This window comes from Hydra vulgaris, chromosome 11 (genome assembly GCF_038396675.1).
Source record: "Hydra vulgaris chromosome 11, alternate assembly HydraT2T_AEP".
NCBI lineage: Eukaryota > Metazoa > Cnidaria > Hydrozoa > Anthoathecata > Hydridae > Hydra > Hydra vulgaris.
Window position 1 is genome coordinate 5,645,501 of NC_088930.1, and position 23,749 is coordinate 5,669,249.

The 23,749-nt window shown below is 26.6% G+C and overlaps 1 protein-coding gene across 3 annotated transcripts in view; it reads right to left on the bottom strand.

Moving 5' to 3' along the window:
- The window catches only part of LOC100214129 (activin receptor type-2A), a 30,860-nt gene extending 7,130 nt beyond the window's left edge, over positions 1–23,730 (bottom strand). The window contains exons 1-4 of one of the 3 annotated variants that reach the window (XM_065809879.1): positions 9,303–9,527; positions 9,060–9,128; positions 3,770–4,105; positions 2,429–3,108 (exon numbers count right to left, since the gene is read on the bottom strand). In XM_065809879.1, coding sequence (XP_065665951.1) covers positions 2,429–3,108; positions 3,770–4,105; positions 9,060–9,126 — 1,083 coding nt within the window. In that variant the 5' untranslated portion in view covers positions 9,127–9,128; positions 9,303–9,527. Of the gene's footprint in view, positions 1–2,428; positions 3,109–3,769; positions 4,106–9,059; positions 9,528–23,570 lie in introns of those variants that run through there. The other 2 variants (XM_065809880.1, XM_065809878.1) reach the window with 2 other exon arrangements.
- Between the last annotated feature and the right edge of the window lie 19 nt (positions 23,731–23,749).

The window sequence follows — 23,749 nt, forward strand, 5'->3', positions numbered from 1 at the left end:
ACAATCACACTATAACAATCTTTCATTGGTTTTCAATCTTATCTTTTATTATTTGGCAATGTGGTGTTTCCCCAAATTCATCATTCAATACTGTAAAAAACACCGAGAACATGATGTTGAAAACCAACAAACTCTCTTTCAGTTTCTTTTAAAAAATAGCATTGGTAACTGGGTCATATTCCTTCTTCTAGTGTTCACACTTGCAGTATCCATAACAATAACCTTTAATGTTTTTTAAGGCAAAAACAAATCTATAATAATGCTCTTTGATAAATTTGTCCAAAACAGATTTTTTCCCTTTTAGCAGTAAAAACGTTTTTTTATGATTATATATTTTATACTAACTATAGTATATATTATATAAAAAATCTTTGAAAAAACTGACTAAAAAGGCCACAGGAAATTGGATAAATAGTTGAAGCTGCTGATCGAGGTCATTGTCTAAACAACAAAACTCAACTATTGGCAGATTGGTGAAGAAATGTGAACACTACAGTAAAACTGTAAAGTTTGTTGGATCAGGGAAAAAGCCTAAACTTTAAAAAGGGAACTATCTGACTGTTATGTTCTTGATGCAGTTAAAAAAGATTATAAAAATAAATTTAAACTTTACAACTATTTAAAAATGAACAATTTCTGGCTGAATAAAAGCATCAGGTGAATTTTTTTAAAAGCAAATAAAAACCTATTGTTAGTGAAGGAGATAATTGGTGCATTGTACATGAAGACAACAATAACAGTGGACAAGAGTTATATTATTAAACAAATATTTTAAAATGAATGACATCTTGTTGAATAAAAGCATTCACTCTTAAACCAGCAAGAGTTGTATTACTAACAAAATACAACATAATTAAATCAATCCAAAAAGACATTTATGATCCTTTTTGCATAAAGAACTCCATATACTCTATGCATTTGAGAAATACCATTAAATGAGGAAGCTCTTATACCACCATAATAGAGTTATCTTCATGTTTAAGAGTTAGAGTAATGCAGTTTGGTATCACATACAATTTTTTGTTGCCAAAGGTTTGAAGTTTTATTTGTCAACAGCACTATTTTAAGTCTTTCAACACTACAATTTTTATGTTATTTAGACCAGTGTAACTTTTTCCTAGTTGACTCTTTTTAAAAATATTTTTTTTAAAACTCAAAATAAGGAGAAGGAAAAGGAGGTTTTATGTAAATAGAATTGAAACCTTACCTAAAAATCATTCTCAAGTCTTCATCCGCAAAACCACAATCATCTGCTATTAAACTTTGTCATTTCAAACAATCACTGTTAATTGATTTTAATCACTCTTGACTAGGTTCATTTTTTTGTTATTATATTATTTTATTTTATTATTTTGAGAATTATATATATATATATATATTTTATTCTGATTCGCTCCCAGCAAGGCTGCAAGCAACCACTATTAAGTTGGGAGTTACTAGAAAAAAAAAAGAATAGAGTTATAGAGCAAGGTAACAGTTAACAAAAGACTTGAAAAGTTGTAGGTTTTATGAGTCAGGAAAACATGAAAATTTAAACACAAAGTTTAATATGTGCATGTGATTGCAAACTTGTGAATACACCAGTTGGTGAAGATACAATGGTTCTTATACATATTGGTTAAGACTTGTTAAAGTATTTAGACCAACAAAGAAAAAAATATCTAATTTAAGCAGAGAAAAATTTCTTAATTAAAAAAAACTTTATTTATAAAAGTTTTAGAAAAAGTTCTTCCAGAGTTTTTGTACTTAAGAACTGAATTTCTGAAGTATTTTAAAAACTAAAGTTCTGAAGTATTTCAAGAACTAAAGTTCTGAAGTATTTTAAGAACTAAAGTTCTGAAGTATTTTAAGAACTAAAGTTCTGAAGTATTTTAAGAACTAAAGTTCTGAAGTATTTTAAGAACTAAAGTTCTGAAGTATTTTAAGAACTAAAGTTATGAAGTATTTTAAGAACTAAAGTTATGAAGTATTTTAAGAACTAAAGTTCTGAAGTATTTTAAGAACTAAAGTTATGAAGTATTTTAAGAACTAAAGCTCTGAAGTATTTTAAGAACTAAAGTTCTGAAGTATTTTAAGAACTAAAGTTATGAAGTATTTTAAGAACTAAAGTTATGAAGTATTTTAAGAACTAAAGTTCTGAAGTATTTTAAGAACTAAAGATCTGAAGTATTTTAAGAACTAAAGTTATGAAGTATTTTAAGAACTAAAGTTCTGAAGTATTTTAAGAACTAAAGTTCTGAAGTACAAAAAATGAATAATACAAATGCCAAAACAAATTCTATGAAAAATACTATTAATGATAGTTTCACAAGTCTTATAATTAATTTAGCGAGTAATTAAATCTTAATAATTTATTGTTATTATTATCTTACTGATTACAAATAAATAACTGTAAAAGGAATGCAAGATAAAAATAAAACTTTCTTACCTGAGCTTTATCAAAACATGTTTGAAAATTGTTTTTATCTACTGCAATTGCTAATCCAAAATCACATATAACACATTCTAAATCATTTGTTATCAATATGTTTGCACTTTTTAAATCTCTATGCGCTATTCGAGGTTTTTTACTTTCAGGCATATGAAGATATACAAGCCCACGAACAATACTAAAAATGAACTTTAGCATCTGCTGAACTGTTATAACATTTTTTTTCAAATAATCTACAAGAGAACCTTTTTCATAGTAATCTACAACTATTAAATAATGAAGTTTATTGTTAATGTTTTCAGTTTCAGCAGCAAGAAATTTTATAATGTTTCGATGCTTTAAATTATATTTAATGAAAATTTCTCTTTCATTTGTCCAAAAATTTTGTAATGTTGGAAGAAGCAATTTGACAACCATTTTCTGATCTTGATGTTGAACCAACCATAGTTTAGTGAACTGACCCTGGTGTATAATATTTAAATACTCATATTTGGACGAGTCCCGCTCGTAAACCAATAAAATATCTTCTTTTTTTTTGTATTTCCACTTGATACATGCAAATAAACCTATCAACACAATAACTACCGAAAGTGGTACTAATATATAAACTAATACAAGATAATTGGAACCTTCAGTTGTAAAGTTATTTTGAGTGGCTATCGATCTGCTAGCATTTTCTAAAAAAAAAGCATAGCTGTTTTAAATCAATTTTTTTTGAAGATTTATAGATCCTTAAATACTTAATTTTTCCAACAACAAAAATGCAAGAAATAGAGAAGTGCATCACTGATGAGTTAGGGTTGAGGGATGGGATAGGGAGGGTTAGGGATGAGTTATGATTTTTGTAACTTGAAATAGCTAAAATAAAACAATTTAGTAGGAATTTTTGCTAAATTTTGAATTTTCATTATCTTTATTGTTAACAAGTAACTAACAAGTATAAATGTTTACTGAATAATATGAAAGTTTCGAAATTATTTTAAATATGATTAACATAATTTCAAAATTATGTTAATCATATTTAAAACTTCATAGTAAATTTAGTTGAATTTTATTTTTTTAAATATATTATGGACCAACTACTGAAACTCTTAAAAACAGGTTTGAAATATGTTATCAAGTCTGTAGGGCATTTATTGTAAAGGCTTTAAAACAACAAGTTTAGTTTGTATTGATATACATTATTTAGTTTTAATCAAAAAAAATGAGCTCAAATGTTTTTTTTAACATTTTCTTAAATATAAATGCAACCTGTGTTGGAAGTTAGCAGTTTCTTTAAAACTATATTGAACTATAATTAAAAATTTTCAAAACAAATATAAGAAAAAATAAAAATACCGATCAGGATACTAAAAGTAGGTTCTAAAGGATAATAAATTCTTGTGTTACACAAAGATGTTTTGCAACAACAATACCAAAGATCATGATTAGGTATATAGTGTAAAGGACATGTATCTGTACCACATTCTTGATTTCCATGATGAAAGCAAGAAAAAAACCAATGGCGGAGTTTTCCACTTATATTTCTATATATAGCTTGACATTGTGACATTTCAATATCGCAAATTTCCACATCACATTTTCTTTCATCTTTATAACAAAGTGAACTCTTGGGTTCGACAGCAATATTTGCTTCACGACATTTATGAGTTTGTGTTCTATTTACAGAATATGCTATAAAAAAATTATAATGAGTTAACAAAACGAAACACTTTATAAAATAATTTGCATATATTTTGTTTCAAGTAATAGAAAAACAAACATTATTAGTAATAAAATTGCATAGTGATTTGAGAAAGAAAATTTTTAAAAATCTCTATGGAACTTTAAATTAAAATTATATTTTGGATTATGAGAAAAGTATCAGTTTGAAAAAATACATTAAAAAGATGTTTTTGGATATTTTTTTGCAACAATTTATTTTTAAATTGTTTGCAATGGTAAAATGCTACTTATGTTAGAAACTATGTTACTTACATTAACATACAAAAATTTGCAATCAAGTTAAAAAACAATTGAATTTCACTAATATTTCAGTACATACTTTACTTAAGTCAAGATATTATATACCAATTAAAAACTTTTTATGTTTTTTATTTTCATTTAAACAAATATTGAGTATTTAACTATTCTAATTGATTTAAAAAATAACTTTTGGTTTTAAAAACTTGCACAATTTTATAGTCATCTAAATTAATGCAAACAAAAATAGAAATTTAGTTCCATATTTAGTAAATAAATGAGCATGACTTGTTGACTTGATGTCTTTCATTTGACAGTTAACATAATATCATAAAAGTTCAATAGAACTTAAATCAGTTGATTGGGATGATCTTTTTGAAATACAAACTTTACTCTTCTTGAACAATTTTTGAAGTGTCTGGGATTATTATCTTGCTGTTATGGCTGTGTCTTTGGGATTGTTATCCTGCTGGTATATCTATCTATAAGGTATTTTATTCTTTGCATGAGATAACATAATGTTCTTAGATATATCTTTGTATATATTTTGATTCATAGTTCCAGTAAACTCTTGGAGAAAACCAACACCATTTTGACTAAAACATTCCCAAACCATTACATTAATTTTTCCATGTTTTACTGTAGGCTATATCATACTTTGCACCTACTGAACATCAAACATACCTATCTGATCGTAAACTTGTTATATATATATATATATATATATATATATATATATATATATATATATATATATATATATATATATATATATATATATATATATATATATATATATATATATATATATATATATATATAGAACTCTTATATGCTGTCCGAAAGTTTTTTCCATATTTTGTTGACAAAAAGTAAAAATTAAAATGCAAGACCGGAATTTTTTTTTTTTATTAATTGATAGACTGCCTGCCCCAACCAAACCCTCAGTCAATGTAGCAGCACTCCGCTGCGAGTCAGGCTATTTGTCAGTCGATATAGCAGCACTCCCTTGCGAGTCAGGCTATTTGTCAGTCGATGTAGCAGCACTCCCTTGCGAGTCAGGCTATAAGATAGTCGATGTAGCAACACTCCGCGCATGATTTACAGTAAAAAAAATAAAAATAAAAACATTTTATTAAAAAAAATAAAAACATTGTTTATATTGTTAAAATTATTCAGAATGTTTTAAAAACATTCAGAATGTTTTTAAAAACATTCTGGTCAATTAAATTTGCATTTTTGTGGCTTTTTTAAAAAACGATTAATTTTTAATTAAATTAATGGTTTTGACTTTCTTCCAACACGCAAATGTTGGACGAAAGTCAAAAGTAATTAAAAGTGACGTATATGTTGGTGTAAGAATCACTTTTTTCCTTCCGTGCTTCCCAAACGCAACAAACTATAGAACTATATATATATATATATATATATATATATATATATATATATATATATATATATATATATATATATATATATATATATATACATACATACATATATATGTATGTATATATATATGTAAATATATATGTATATACATATGCATATATATTTAGAGGTTGTTTAGTACCTCTACACAATAGGCGAGTCCCTAGTATTATCAAATAAAAAAGTTGATTAAATCTACAAATAATAATATATATATATATATATATATTTTATTACTATTGTTATTATTATTATTATTAAATAATAATAATAATAAATTTTTAGTATATATTCATACCTCTAAAAGTTAATTTACCATACATTGACTGACTAAATAAGGAACACATGCATATACTGAAGCCCCTATCAGTATTTTAGTTTGGCATCAGACTGTTTATCAAAGTATGAATATAAATAAAAACTATTATTTTAAACAGATCTAAACTTTGTACAAACGTATTATTGATTTTGTAAATAACTTTAATAAAATAAATTTTTTTTTTAATTAAAAAGCATTTATGTAACAAAATAAAAAATCTATTGAATTTGTTTTTCACACTTAATATCTTATAATAAAATGTGTAGTGTACAAAGAATAATTTGCTTTCAAAAATACAAAACTATGTGATGATATTTTTACTTTGATTATATTTTAAAATATTGAAAAAAAAAAAACTGTTGTAACACCATATGCATGTTGTTCATATGTTTATTTAAAAACCTATTTCAAAGATTTTAAATTTTTTAATCAAGTGTCTCATTGTAAGAGTTGTAAGTGTCTAACCAACTACATGCTACAGTACTATAAATAACATACATACCAGTACTAATAGCCTATAATGGATGTTTTTTGTTAAAAAAAAACTAACTCTCAGAACAACAAGCAACACCGTGCCATATGAGCCAGCCACCAGGGTCAGTGGCACTAGATTAAAATAACCAATACCAACTTATTGTAAATCTAGTAAGTTTTGCTAGCAGTAAGATTTAAAGAATGAAAAGTTACATTGCAAACCACAAATATTTGTAGATTAAAACAATATGGTTGTAATTTGATTGTTTTTTTATTAATAATTTCAAGTACTTTATTTATGTTTTAGATTTACAGAAAACCTGAATTAATTATAGATAGTAACACTTTAAGAAATAAGCCTAGGGTGTCAGACAATTGTTGTCAGACACTGGAGTTATAAAAAATATTTCTCACAATATAATATAAAAATATACTTCATAATAAACTAATGCAAAGTTTATTATTTGATGTTGAGTAAAAATTTGTGTGAAACAATGATTTAAATTAAAGACAATTTTTTAAAATTGTTTTTACAAAGTTACTAAATTAATTACACAAAACAACTATTTAAATTTCTTTTCATAATTTTTATATAATATGAATAAAAATATTTATTTTTATATAATAAAATAAAAATATTTATTCCATTTTTACTTTTGTGAAACTTTAAAAATATATATCAATATATACAGTCAAAGGGTGTGACTATGAAAAACAAAGGTGAAAATGACCATCAGTAGCAAGTTTACTAAATTGTAAAGCAACACACACAATAGAGCTAAATATTTTCTTATTTTGATTCAGTTGCTTTAAATATAATATGTAGAAGCTAAATTTTGACTGCACAAAAAATTTTTCTTTGTTGCCTTTTCTCAAATATATATAGCAAATATATAATAGCATGAGTTAGGTGGTTCAGGGAGTTATCAAGCAATTTCTCAAAAAAAACGGATCTAAACATCATAAAAGTTGCTACACAAGTGGTCACACCTTCAGTCAGTCATAAAAACAATTGTTTGGAAAAATAAATTTTATATGAAACTAATAAGTCTGGTTCTTATGTGTAACTTGGTTCTTGTGTATAACTTGTTTTATAGCCTTTATTTATTTCTTCTACACATCATGTTCAGGTATATTGTACCTGAACATGATGTGTACACATAAGAACCAAACTTATTAGTTTAATAGAAAATTTATTTTTCCAAACAATTATTTTTATGACTGACTGGAGGTGTGACCATTTAATTCTTTGGACATTAAACTTTGAGTTAAATGTTGTGATAAAACAAAAATAACCAACTCTCAATTAAAAAATACTATGCCAGAGGAAGATTGGGTTCATTCTTTCATTGTTTATATTAAAGGATTGCTGACAATGTAAAAATAGGAGGGCTGTAGACAACTTTACAATTATTTTAATAATTTGTACCAAGAGTTGAAGAATATACCTCCAGAAAACACCTATAAATATGAAGAGACCAATTCAACAGATAATCCAAGGTCCAAATTATCTTATTGCTTGTTGTGGTCATGGGTATTGTGTTAAAAAAAAAATTCGAAGAAATCTACTAGTATGTTGTCTGGTAACATTGTTGGAAAGTTTTTGCTGCCCATGGTTGTTTATAAAACAAAGAATCTTTACCAGGGTTGGACTTTCAAGCAAAATTAAAAAACAAAAGCTTTAAATTTCAGATTTCTATAATAAAAAAAGGTGGAGTTATGTTAAGGACATAGTATATAGTGATGGTTGATGTTTTATTTTATGTAGTGCAGCTTTGGAAATATTGTGATATATGTAATTTTATTGAAAAAACTAAGTTTTAAACTTAGTATGTAAATTTTTTCACACAAACCAAACTGAAATAAAAGGTTCTATGCAAAATACACTTCCTGTAATCTCTTGATTTTTACCAGTATTCCTCCTACCACCCCCTAGCACTTCTTATGCATTATTCTAACCATATTCTAAGAAATAAAAAAATTACGTAGTGACCAAAATCACATTAAATTAGCTGTTTATTCTCACCCTGTTTAGGAAATACGCTTATGCTTTATAAAATCAGAAAATTAGAGTATTTATTGCATAGTATTAATCAGGGTAGGACTTTTCCAATAAGCTGGATAACATTTTTGTTAAAAAAATATAGCGATTAGATCGACAGGTTTTTTCTATGATGCAAAGATGTTTAAAAAGTTTAAGTTTTTTCAATTTTTATAATAAAAAATTTGAAAAAACCTCATTTTTAGTAAGATTATATTAGGTTAAAGTTAAACAAAGTTTTTTATGAAGTATAAAACTCAACCTGTATCCCTTTCTTGCTTAATTTTTTTTTTATATTAATAGTTTTATAAAACTTTACTATATTAGATACTAACCAGAAATATTTACTTTAAACTATAACAAATATACAAACTAAAAAATTGTCATATATAGAAACTTACCAAAAACACAACTTATTAACAATAAAAACATGCATCCAAATTTTGAACAATTTATCGATAAAACCATAACTAAAAAATGCTTTTACTGATTGAAGCACAAGTTTTATTGGGCAAAGTTTTTCAAGCAATGTTTTAACAAGTATGCACTTTACATAACTAAGTGTTGAAGTGTTTATTCAAATCAGTATTTATAACGATAAAAGTATAGAGTTTCGCTACTTTTATAATGATAATATATCATACCTTTGAAATATACTATTAATGTAAACTTTTGTTATGTACTTTTGTAATATAAGAGACTTTTTACACTTTCAGAATTTAACCGATTCTAATATATCATGTTAAATTATTTAATTCGTCAAAAAAACTTGTTAGGCTTTAGTTTCCAACCAATGAAATTATTTCTCCATTCATTAAAACATGTATTTTGTAACGGATTAAAATTTTGTCGTGGAACTCCGCTTCAAATACTTGTTTTTGTTGAGAGCTAAATAAAGGTATTATTTTACGTAAACAAAAAGCTACGTAACCGTTAAACACGGCTTTTTTTAACGCTAAAAAAAAATATTCAACAAAAATTTTAATTTGATGATTTAAATTTGCTAAGCATAAAAACTATTCAAGCCAAAATTTCCATCAGATGTCCTAAACTAGGGATTGGTACCCCTCTCACTTATAAGTATGATCAAAATTTTATACTGTCATAGTTTTTGATCTGTCGGTGAATTAAACGATTAAGTGATTAAGTTTAGAAAAGTATAACACATTTTCACTTAGCTATATTCCACTCATTTAAAATAAGGACTGGGCTATAGGGGTAAAATGTAGGAGATGTAATTGCCCCCTACAAAAACATTACTCAAACATTAGTCTTTAAATTTGGACCTTTATTCTGCAAATGGACCGCTAGTCGGAAAATATCAAACGGCGAGGACCTTTTTTTTTAATCGTTAGTCGATAAAAAACACATACATTAAATGATAAAAAATACATATCCACCCACTCCAACCCTGAGAGAATCCTTCGGAAACCGATGTTTTTTCCCTAGACTCCAACTGCTATGATATTACATTTGATACACATGTTTCGAATAAAGTAATTTAAGCGTTTAACCCCGAAAAGTCTCAAATGCTAAAAAACTTTATTAGCCCAATGAAAGGTTGCATTTTTTATGAGGGTATTGTCAGAAAAGTTATAGGCACGTCACGACTATCTCAGCCTTATATTAAAGGTTTTTTAAAAGCCTTTTTTTATATGAATTATATTCAAATAGTTATAAATTTATTTATTTTATAAATGAATATAACTTAGTATTTATAACAACATCAACATTTTCGAGAATGCCGAACTTATGTTATTGCCTTAATTACTTATCATTTTTACTAATTGTGAAATTATTTTTTTGCAAAAAACTTTTTCGATTATAATTTACACCTTTTTTCTCTATAAAGTAATTCTTACTTATGATGTCTTATGATTGTTTACGTAAGTTAACAGATATATACACAGAAATACTATTTTAATTAGGCCTGCTTAATTTTAATACTCTGATAATATGATCTTGACAACTTCCATTGTTATTCTGCAAGTGTAGTCAGGATTTTTGTAATCAACAAAGATCAACCTAATTGTTTTTAAATACTTGTTATAAAAAATGTTTACTACGTTAGTAATCTCTATGTTTGCTAAATTTTTGACTTCTTTTGTTTAAACAAGTAATTATAAATAGCAACTTTGTGCTTTTTTTTAAAAAACGAAATGTTTTTTGAATGAATAAACAAAATTATCATGTTAAATGTTTTGATAAAACCGGTCAAATTACACATTCACGCACTAGGATCTGGGACGTAGTGAAGCTTGATAGAGAAAAATAACGTTATTAATTCAACGGTACAACTCATTATCCCTTGCGATTTTTTTTACACAGAGTAAAAATTTAAAACCTAAAATTTACAATCTTAAACTATGCATTTTAATTATGTTTTAGTAAGGTATATACGTTTTTGATTTTGCTATATTTAGAATTTAACTTAGATACCCCTTCCCCCCCAAGAAAAAAACCAAAAATATTTGTTGGCTTTAAAACTTCTTTGAACATTTATTAAAATTATTCCGAAGGTATATACGTATATAAAGGTAGAAGATTTTTCAAAACCAATATTGCTGGCATTTTAAAATCAGTTTTCTCACTTGCTATCAGTTACCTTGAAACATTTGAATGCTTTTATATTTTACTACTATTCTCAAAATAGGTATTACGCTGCGACGTCATACATTTTTGTAAAAAACATGCGCGCACTTTTTTTTTGTTGAAATAAAATACAACAAAACTACTATAAAAAACCTTTTTTTTTTAAATCTGAAACTTTGTTTGTATAAAATTCAAGAAGGAGAGGGAGCTGTAAGGATGAGGAATGGAGGAGAGGCAGTAATGTTTAAAAGAAAATAAACTTATTTGTGCCACTATGGTTTAATTTTAAAAAACAGTTTTTTCTTTCAACAAAAGTTTTATAACTTTTACATTCATATTAATCTAATGTTTCATTCACTAGATGTCATTTCACTTGGTACAACAATGCAAACGCTAAACTTTAATTTGTGTTCACTTTTGGTTTACATTATTCAATTTTAAAAACTGTTAAAACTTTTTGCTAATGGTTTTTTGTTTAGTTGCATTAGTTCTTTTACTGAAATCTTAGACGTTAACTTTTCCAAATTTTTTACTGACAAATTTGTCAGTTACAGAATCGAAATCAAGCTGCCGAAGCATTTCAATGTAAAACAGCGACAGGACGTTCAAACATTTTTGGCCTATTGTTGATTTTAAATTGGTTTTAATAAGCTTAAGTTATTATAAAGGATATCCTCTGCTGTAATTGCTCACAATTAAACAAAGATACATGCGTAATATAATTGAAATGTTTGAAAAGTAGCTAATGTACCATGCTATAATATTTTGAGCCCTAGATAGACTGTTTAAATAAAGCAACAAACTGAACAATTTTATCTTTCATTAAATGCGCGGCAAATATTTTTCTTTGGCTTACAAACTTTTAGACGTTTTAATATTAAAAATTATTCTTGAGATAAAAAACTAAATTTATCATCATAAACATTGTATTTAGAGATTCTATAATTCAAGTCTGATGATATCTTGCCAATATTTTGAAGAAATTTGAGTAAAACTTATATGAATTTTAAACTAGTCACTCTGGCGTCAACATCATCTTCTGCATCACAATAAGTCCCATATTCAGATTCACTTAGTTTGCATTTTATTCTCTTGATAATGCAAACAGTTTTAATACATTTTTGCATTTTTCTTCTGTTTCACTGAATTCAAAAACTCTTCCACAAAAGTTCTTATAAACGGCAACTTTTTTTCCGGTATTTAAATTTAGTTTTGAATGTTGAAGAAATTTTGATTGTTTTGTTATATCTTTCTAAAAACATTGACCATATCAAAACTACTAGCTCTGTGCCTAACTTATTTATAATTGCAGTAAACCCTTTTGCTTTCAATTGCTTGTTAACTTTTTTAGTTAATTATTAAAAATATTAATAAGAATCTGTTGAGATGTTTTATAATCCTTCTGCACCGCATTTACTGCATTAATTGGTCTGCTTGTTGTTACGTGTTAAATTATTAATGCTAACTGATCTGAGAGTAAAATAACAGGTGTTGGTTCAAAAAAAAAAGAAAGTATTTTCCAACTTTTGGAAATAATTTTCTGCGTTTGTAAAATACTTTTCTGCGAATCTGTTGAGATGTTTTATAATCCTTCTGCAACGCATTTACTGCATTTTGATGACCAGACAAAAGTTGCGCTTGCCACCTGCTCATAAATTGGAACAAATTTTATAAATCTTTAATTGGTCTGCTTGTTGTTACATGTTAAATTATCAATGCTAACTGATCTGAGAGTAAAATATTAGGTGTTGGTTCTACAAACGCAGAAAAGTATTTTCCAACTTTTGTTTTCTGTGTGACGCGTAGTTTAATGTATTCTACACGAAATGCATTATAATCTGCAACCAACTCCAAACATTATAAATTCTTTTGGCATCAACTTATCAAACGGTTTTTGAAGTGTAATCAATTATTGTCGAACGAGGCATGTATTGTCCACTATGAAATTTTTTTTTCAAAACACCGGGATTGAAGTTCTACTATTGGGGTACTATGTAAAAATATTTTTTTTTAAATTTTATTATTTGCCCTGAAGATCCCTCAAAGCTTCCAAACATGTAAAAAATATTTTTACATGTTTGGGGGCTATGTGCCCTATGTGGCCCCCTATGGCTAGATACCCTATGTAAAAAATATTTTTACATTACATGTAAAAATATTTTTTACATAGGGTACTATGTGAAAAATGTTTTTACATAGTTATAAAAATGTTTTTACCCATAATACCCTAATAGTAGAATTGGAAAAACTTCAATTCCGGTGTTTTGAAATAATATTTGCATAGTGGACAACCCTAATGTATTGTTTTACAAGACTTTTATCTCGTTTTAATTTTTACGGTTATAACTTTTTAATTTTATTTACTTTTGTATAAGGAGCTGGCGTCATGGTAATTTAAATGCTTGACTACGACCTTCCAGTACTAAGAATCATTAATTTCAAACAGTGTTGTTTATTTGTCTGTTGCATATAGCTTACATGAGTATACTACCAGTTTTGAAAAATAACACAACCAATCACGATCAACATTTTCATCGTTCAATTGAAATCACAAAACAATGACTTTAAAAAAGTAGTCTAAACGTATCACCTGAAAGTACATTTTCTGATGTGCTATAATATCTCTCTGAGCAAAAGTTTACTCAGCTATGTCATTCATTTTGGAGGCAGCCTAAACTGATAAGAATTTGAATTTGGCTCAAACAATCTAGAGGGCCAAGAAAAAAAGATATTGATCCGCCAATAAGTTTACTTTTCTAATAATCTTAACGGGTAATTAAACGGGTATTAAAGATACGAGAATTAAGGTCGAAATAAGAAACTCTAATATTAAACAAGACTTATGACAAATTTAACTAGTGTTTAATTTAAGCATTTATATTCAAGAAGCAAAAAATACCCTACATTACCGGTACTATTCAAAATAACAAATCTTTGATACGCCTATCATCAAATGATAAACAATTTTTTTTTTTTTTAAAGGTTAGTTTTATTTTATCTAATATTTCTTTTATATGCATATCAATTGTTTCTTATTAATTTAGTAAACAAATGAGCGGTATAGTTTTTAGTAGGGCTGTAAATCCTGGCTCGTGTTCGTGAACGGCTCGGTGATCGGCTCGACAAGAGCTCATTCATGCTCGGTTCAAATGGTAAACGAGCCGGGCTTGAACAAAAAATTAGGCTCGTTTATTAAACGAGCCGAGCTTGAACATCGTAGGCTCGTTCATATAGGCTCGATTAAAGCTCGAATATATATATATATATATATATATATATATATATATTATATATATATATATATATATATATACATATATATATATATATATATATATATATATATATATATATATATATATATATATATATATATATATATATATATATATATATATATATTTATTCAATGCAATGAGAGCAAGACTTATATTTGTGAAAATGTAATTTGAACTATTAGAGTGCAGTGTTTAATAGGAATTATTATGTTTGTGAGAGTTTACATTATGTTTGAACTTTGAACATTAAGTTTGAACATTGAACTATAAGTTTTAACTTTTATTTTGAACTATTAGATTTGTGGGATCTTATTTCATTATGTTGTTTATTTGCATGTTTAATAGACAGTAGGATTGTTTATGTTGTTTGTTGATTTGGACTTGCATTATTTACAGACGAGCCTTTAACGAACAATTTTTTTTTACTAAACGAACTTTAAACTAACAGGTTACAATAATTATTTCGAGTTTTAAACCAGTCGAGCTCGAGCAACATGTAAAACGAGCCGAGCCCAAACAATACTAATCCTTAACGAGCCGAGCTCGAACAAAGAATCTCATGTTCGAAACGAGCTCGAGCCGAGCCTGAACACTCTTAATATGTAAACGAGCGAAGCCGAGCCCTGGCAAGCTTGGTTCGTTCGGCTCGATTTACAGGCCTAGTTTTTATCATATTTTGACCTAATTTTTTTTAACAATTTATTTACTGCTCGTTAATACATTACATTTTTTTTTTATAATACAAGAAATGGCAACTGGTAGTGCTTATAATATTAAATTTAATGTTACTTGTGACATTTAAGAACTGAAACTTGAAACAGATAACTCATAACACATAAGTACCAAAAATTTCGAACTGTTTATTACGGCCATGAATTCATACATCATAAAAGCATACAAACATGGAGCAATCTCCCTTCCCAACTAAAATCTCTTAAATCATTCTTAAAATTAAAAACTGCTTTCTTTAATTATTTTTTTTTAATATAAATCTTATACTTTTCTTCAACCTTTTATTTATAACCCTAAATCAGAGCTTCTATTTATCTCTTATTTATCTCATATTTATCCCATATTTTTTCTCTTTTCTGCTGTGTTATGATACTAATTTGAATATCTTTTGTTAAATTTATTATTTTAATATTTCTTAAACTGAAATATTTTTATTGGTATTCTCTTTATCACTATTATTGTTATTGTCATTATTATAAATATTATTCTTACTGTTGTTAATATTGTTATAATTATTTTTATATTACTTTTTTGTTATATTATTGTTGTTGCTATTATTCTTATCATTATTGCTGTTATTATTTTCATTGTCATTAGTACTTATTATTATTATTATTATTATTATTATTATTATTATTATTATCATTATTATTATTATTATTCTATAGTATAACTTTTTATAATATTTATTATTACTTTTAATAGCTTTTATTACTACTATTATTTTTATTGTATGAAATAAGTATCTCTATTATTTTATTATTATTGAATATTAAAAGTGTTTACTTCATATCAGTACTTATTACTATTTGTATATGTAACAACTTTATTCAGAATATATTTGATTTGATATTTGATTTTGATATATGTAAGATCTCATATCAAGACAAGTTCTCAACCAGGGGCGAATCCAGACAATTTAGTAAGAATGGGCAATTTTCATTTTTTTTTATTTGATGCATCATTTAGGATCATTTAAATGAGGGGAGGGGCGTTGGTTTGGTTGATCCAAACTATCAAGTAAAGTAGGGGGAAGAGAGCAATTTTCAGATTTTTAGTTAAATTTTTGTAGAATATTAGTCTTTCACTGTCTTAATCTATGCAACTATGAAATTATGTTATATATCGATATCCTATGAGTCCGATTTTTTTTGCACCATACAAACTTATTAAAATTTTTAATCATATTTAAATAGCCTCACTAATTTACTTCCATTTTCAAACGATTGCTCAGTTAAATATATAAATTTATACAAAAAAAAATTATTTTCAAAATATCTAAGGGAGGGGCAAATACTCCCCCCCTACCCTATGGACCCGCCCTTGACCTCAACCAAGATTACTCATTACTTTTTTTTTATTTCAGCTATGTAAGAAAATAATAAAACTTGCACAAAAAAAAAAGATAAATAGAGTGCAAAAGCTTTACTCCAAAAATACGATACAAATCACTCAACAGTATTAACTGCTGACTTTGACCTTATCCTAAGACCATAAATTTTAAATTCTTAGCCGCGGTCTTAGTCTTCCACTTTTCTTTTCAATGCAAAACTTTTCGGGATGTTTCCGGGATGTTTCATAACTAATCTTACTTAATAATTTCATTTGCATTTTTTCCATTACTTTTAAAACTGATCCTTTCTGACTAACTTTTATTTTAAACAAGTTTTAAAAATTGCGTTTTTTTAAATATAGTGGCGTTTAAATAACCTAATATTGGTTTTACAACCTAATATTGGTTTTAAATTTAAATTTCTGTTAAACATAAATACAAAATAAAAACCTTTGTTTTTTTTTGCAACATGTAGGTCTTGACTTTTATGTTGCCGCACATGGTATTGGTTTAGTAACAGTTGGACTTGACCATGCAACATTTGTCTTTATTTTTTATTTTTATTTTTTTGACGTGTTAATTTGGCCTCGGTCTTGCAACATGTGGCTTTAGCATTGCTATATTGGGTCTTACTAACAATTCTGTCAGTCAATAAAGTTTTTACTATTGAACTAGAAAATCTTTTTATTTAGTATTCTTAGTCAGTTTACACTATGATCTAAAGTTAAAAAGTTTACAAAAATTTACACTATTTATTACACTAATTACACTTTTACACTATAATTACACTAATTACAAACAATTTACGAAAATTTATACTATGGTCTAACTATAAACAGTTTACGAAAATTTACACTATGGTCTAACTACAAACAGTTTACAAAAATATTGTTTCAAAACAGAACAGCGCATAATCCAAATAAAGTAAATGCTAAAATTGAAAAAAACAAACAAAAAAAACAAGTAGATTACGTCTAAAAAAAGAGAAATGCTTAGAAGCAGTGCCTCTTTATTTAAACAGACCGTTTAGAAAGTAAATTATTTATCCCGCTAACCAAAGTATAAAAAATAATCCTGGAAAAAATGGAAAAAACGGCAGTATTAATAAACGTTTTATAAAAAAATTTTATTGGAAGAAAAAAAAGATATAAAAGAAAGTAATTTTAAAACTTAATTCCAAGCTAAAAAATAAGCTAAAATCAAATCTAATATTTGAAAAATCTGTAAACTAAAGCTCATCGGAGCGTAAAAAAACTGATTGTTTCTTAACGCTACCACGAGCTTTAGTTTACAGGTATGTTTTGTATGTTTTGATTTAACTACCACAGTTTATAACTTGATTACACAAGTGGTAAACTGTGGTTACAAGTGGTAAACTGTGGCAGGCAACCAAGAGCTTTCATTACGCTCTTGGCATAACAGCTGTTAGAAACCACTATAAACATGTATATTTAAAAAAAAAATTAAATTAAAAGCATGCAGTCAAACATGTTAATGACCGTGTTTTATTTCTGTTACAATCATTTTACATCCATATTTTCATGAATCGCATCTGGATTAAATAACACTTATGCAACAAATTTGATATACATTGAGTACGATTATTGAGCGGCTCCTCTGAAGTTAATATTGAAAATAATAATTTCAAAAAATTTGTCTTTTTGTCTATTCACAAATGTGACCATATGACAATATATCTTATGACAGATACTTAGCCAATTCATTTTCAATATAAATGTCCGAAAGGCACTCATGTTCCATTTTGTCCATACAAAATTTTTTATTGCAATCAATTTTAGTTTACTTTAATGGCCATTTAACTTTCGTGACTGATTTTGGCATTGTATTTAAAATTTGAATTAGTATGTATACCGAGAGGGTTATGCTGCAATTAAGCGGTAACCCTGTAAAAAATTAAAATTTTTTAAGGGAAAATGACAAAGTGTTAATAAAAAACAACTAGTAAACATTTCTAAAAACAATTAAAATAGAACTAAAAATACTATTCAAAAAAAACTTTGAAAATTAAATATATACTTTAATGTTGAATTTTGTTTATTTTTAATCAATCAATCAATCAATTCATATATTCTGAAATAGTTGTAACATTCACGGAAGTTTACAAATAGTACATGTACTAATCTTAAGTAAAAACCTTGTAAATAAAAGCTACTAAATATATTGTTAATGCTAATAGTAATAATCGTCCACAGCTGTAACAAAGCAAACATTAAAAGTTAAAGGAGTAAAATACTAATAATGATAATAATAAGAGTGGTAGTAGTAACAATAATAACAATACAATGATAAGAGTATAATGATAATAATAAAAATAAAATGACAACAATAAAAATAATTACAATAATCATAAAAAGAATAATAGTAATTTAGTATTAGCCACACACATACAACTTTTATTAATGTGATTTATGTTATTATCATATTTTATTAATGTGATTTATACTATACTGTGATTTATAAACTCAAATAGATAATCAAATATATTGATAAAGTTGGTTATATAAAAACCTTACACGACAGTAATTATGAAAATATCAGAATATAAAATTATGTTCATACACACATTATGTTACATACACACATATATAGACACATATATAAACACACATATATATACACAGCGGCGGTTTTAAGCACAGGCAAAGCAGGCATTTGCCGGTGGCCTCGCGCTCAGGTGACCTCGCATTTTTTTTTCTTAGTACAAGTAATATAAAAAAATTTTCTTAGTACAATAAATATAAACAACGAAACTCATTTATTAAAATTCAATATAATGTATGCGTACAGTATTTTTATAAACAGTATTTTTATAAAATATTCAACTTTACATATACATCTATTATTATGTATGTAGCAATTTTTTTTTGCGTTATACATAATGCCTGGCAACCATATGAAAGAGTATGCGGTTTCTAGTATATCTTTGCCCATATACACCTACACGTCTCAAAGGCTTTTTCTGTTTTTCCATCCTCCTAACTGAATGACTTTTTGTTTGTTTATTTATTTATTTTATATAATATTGTCTTTACATTTTTACTGTTGCACAAGACATAATCTGAGCAGTGATGGGATGTTATGCTGGTTCCGGGTATTTGTTGTAGCGGTTTCTCTTTGAGCCATAGATCAGTGTTTATTCCATGTATAGGTGTTTTATCCATTGTGGATTCGATGAAGTATGGCTACATTTGCTAACAGTTATTGACAATAGTCCCATAAGCGGGGCTGCCCCCTCCCTGGAAATATCCTTGGTGAGTTGGTGAAGTCTAAAGTTGGAGACTCTCCTTGCATTGCTGTTAAAGCCATCTTGGGTTCTTTGATTTACGACTGGCACTTCCCTTATTATTGTTGTGGCTTTTATATACACTCCTTACGCTGGCTTTTGATTAGACTCGACGTTACAGAAATTACAACAAAGACTGATTTTTCTTTTACTAATTTATCACATTTACATACTATTTTTATTATTTTACATTAATGTTTTCATGAGGACGCTTGTTCCTTCCTTCTGACTTTGAGTCTTTATGCATTTTATGAGTTGAGTTCTTTATGTACATTTTAATATACAAAATCCTGGTACGTTTTTGGTTTTATATTGAAAAGATATGTGGTTTCTGTAGTATTATATTTGTTTGACGTCGCTATGCCATTCTTGTTTTTGTGAGCACTTTAATGTCTTTATTAACGATCTTTTTATTTTTCCTGACAACAATTTTGTTTTTAGTTTCTCGTTTGTTATAGTTTGTTATATTGCTATAGCTATAGTATGATTGTTGTTGGTATAAAAAATGTTGTGCTATGATTGTGTGCGAGTTACAATTTTTTGGTATAATGTAAGTAATGAATGATGTAAAAAACCAAATTAAAAACTTATAAAAATTTTCAAATTAAAACTCATAAAAAACTATTTATGTTCCACTATGGGTCAAGACCGCTTATCTGCATTAGCTTTAATTTCCATTGAAAATAAAATAAGTCGGTCCTTGGACTGTTCTGATTTAATTGATGAGTTTGCGTCTTTAAAAGTCAGAAAGGTTAAGTTTTAAGTCAATGTAATCGATCCTCCTAAAATCTGCGAAAAAAATAAATGGTATCGCATTTTGAGTAGTCTTATTGGTGCATCTTCATCCAAAATAAAAAAAATACTTAATGTACATTTAAAACCTATGTGCGTTTTTTGCTTCGTTACGTTCTAATAAATATCCAAACCACAATAGAACACAAGAATTAAAAACTCAACTAATATAATAGAAAACTTGCCTATGGCCTCGCATATAGTAAATCCGCCACTGTATATACACACACATATATATATACACACACATACATACACATATATATACATACACATATATATACACATACACACACACACACACACATATATATATATATATATATATATATACATACACACACACATATACATGTATACATATACATATATACATATATATATATATATATATATATATATATATATATATATATATATATATATATATATATATATACATATATATATATATACATACATACATAAACACATATACATATATACATATATACATACATATACATACACATACACACCCACAAATATATATATAAATATATATACTTACATACACACGCACACACATATATACACATATAAATATATACAAACATACACATACACACATACACATCCATGTATACATATACACAAACATACATATACACTCACACTTATTCACATGCGCTTATCACAAACACTTATACATAGATACGCATATCTTTGGATAAACTGTATTTGATTAGGAAAGAATGGAATAGGTTACTCTTAAAAACATAAATTGAATGGAGAGCTTTTTGGTCATAGGGAAGGTTATTCCAAGATTTTATACTTTTTTAGCGCCTTACTTTATTTAAAACATAATATTATCATTCATATCAAATGTATTCTGAAATTACATTTCACGAAATATTTAAATATAGAGCAAATACTGATTTCAAGTAAACACCTTAGTTAATTAAAAAAAAAAAAAAAAAAAAAAACCTATAGCATTACATAACTTTAAGAGAAAATTGTGTGTAATAATAATAAAACAAGTTATCAAAAACAAAAAACAAAATATAATATAACAATTAATAACTAAATAATAAAGCAACAACAATTTTTTTAAATATAAAAAAGAACTGTCAGTGTTGGTTAGTCAATCATCAACCAAGTGTGTCAAGTGAACAAGCACGCTGGAGAGGGGTATCCTAGGGTAGCAACTGCTACTCCTGCCCCTTTGGCTGTGGTGGCAAAAATAGCTCGAAAAAGTTTGCCCCTTCTGGAAAGTAGGTTTGGTAAATTTTTGTGCTTTAAAAGCATTTTATTGTCCAACATTTCACTGCCACCATTTTGTTATCGTACCTATCTAAATAGTAACAGGTATCCATGGTTTTATTTTCTTAAAATGTTTTACAGAAAATACATTTTTAAATTGGTTTAAATCAAACTTAACAAATGTTTTATTTAAGAAAAAGAAGTACTCAGATAAATTAACCAACGTTAAAGATTTTTCAATTTTCACAAAACCACTTTAAAGCTATCTGCTATTCTAGAGATTCTATCAAAAACAAAAAGTTGTTGCAGTACCTGACAAAATGTTGTAGTATTCTACGTTGGAAATGCGCCATAGAGATTTGAAGAATTAGATCAGATAAGGAATTTGAAAGAATTTTGAAAGCGGCAAAAAACATACCCGGAATCAAGCAATACAATGAGTCTGAAACCGAAGTTACGCAAAGACAAAGAGTAACTCCTAAAACATTACGCCATTCAGTAATTACTGAGAAACTAACATTAGGAGGTGCAATCTTATTTTGAAGCTACTGATGTTATTCAATTCGAGTGAGTTTGAATGGATTAAAAACTGCAAAGAATATATTAGATGTTTTAATTTCGTTGGTGAACAAACAAGGTTCTCACCGTCTACCTTTAGAATGTCATTTTTTTAATAATGTTGACATTTTGGATCTAAAATATAAGTTGAACTGTTAACATGTTTAATGTCATTACACTGTACAAAATAAAGGTTGTACAAGAACATATCCTTTGATTAACATCCATTACACGATATTTCACATTAATTTTTTAAACACTTGGAAATACAAAGAGAAAGTTACTTAGCTTTATATAAGATAAGGGTTTAATTTTGTTGAACTCGTACACGGCAATATTTCGAAAATAACCTTTTTTTTTTGCTTAATTACAATTTTAAATTAAATATAACTTAAAATAGATATTTAAAATCTGATATTTCTGTTCTATGTTTACTTACAAAATATGTATCTATTTATATAAAATAGTGTTTTAATTTTATTTATACCTATGAAGAAATCATTTTCGTTTATGTAACTATAGACGCTGGTAGTGTTACAACTGCATCGTAAAGATGTCAATTTTAACAACCTTTACAGTATTATATTATACCTTAAAAACATACAAAAATATAAAGTTATTATTATTTTCAACAATAAAATGTGTAGCATTACATTATAATATCATTAAAAAAATAAAAATATATTGTTAAGTAGAATTATATAAGATATCATATAATGCAAAACTTATAAATTTTGTAAAAATTGTCACCAATTTTCTCTACTTATTTCTAAATAATCATTTATCTAACACCGAAGTTACTAAAAGCCTCAAGCACCAAAAATAATTGCCCCAATTTCTAATGAAAAATGTATTTATCAATTTGTTAACAAATAATCTTCTTGCAGATACAGTAAAAGATCAATTTTATTTAATAAAATTTAAATTATAAAGAAAAATGGTTTATCTTATCTTTATCGTTTTCTTTAGAAATAAATGTACTAATTTAATTGTAATAATAATTGCTTAAAAAAAATATTTCATTAAATAAAACTCGTTATTAAAGGTAATAATAGTGTTATCATTTAAATATATTATTTACCTCAATTTGTATAAATATGTAATACCCATCCAACAGAATACCAAAAATCTGCTATTAAAAAACTTTTTAACTTTTATGCGTGATGTCTTTCTTTGCGAATTTGCTTTAAATGTTATTAACATAAAAGTAAAATATTACTTGGTTAGCGAACTTTACATTTTTCCAGCTTTTCACACACA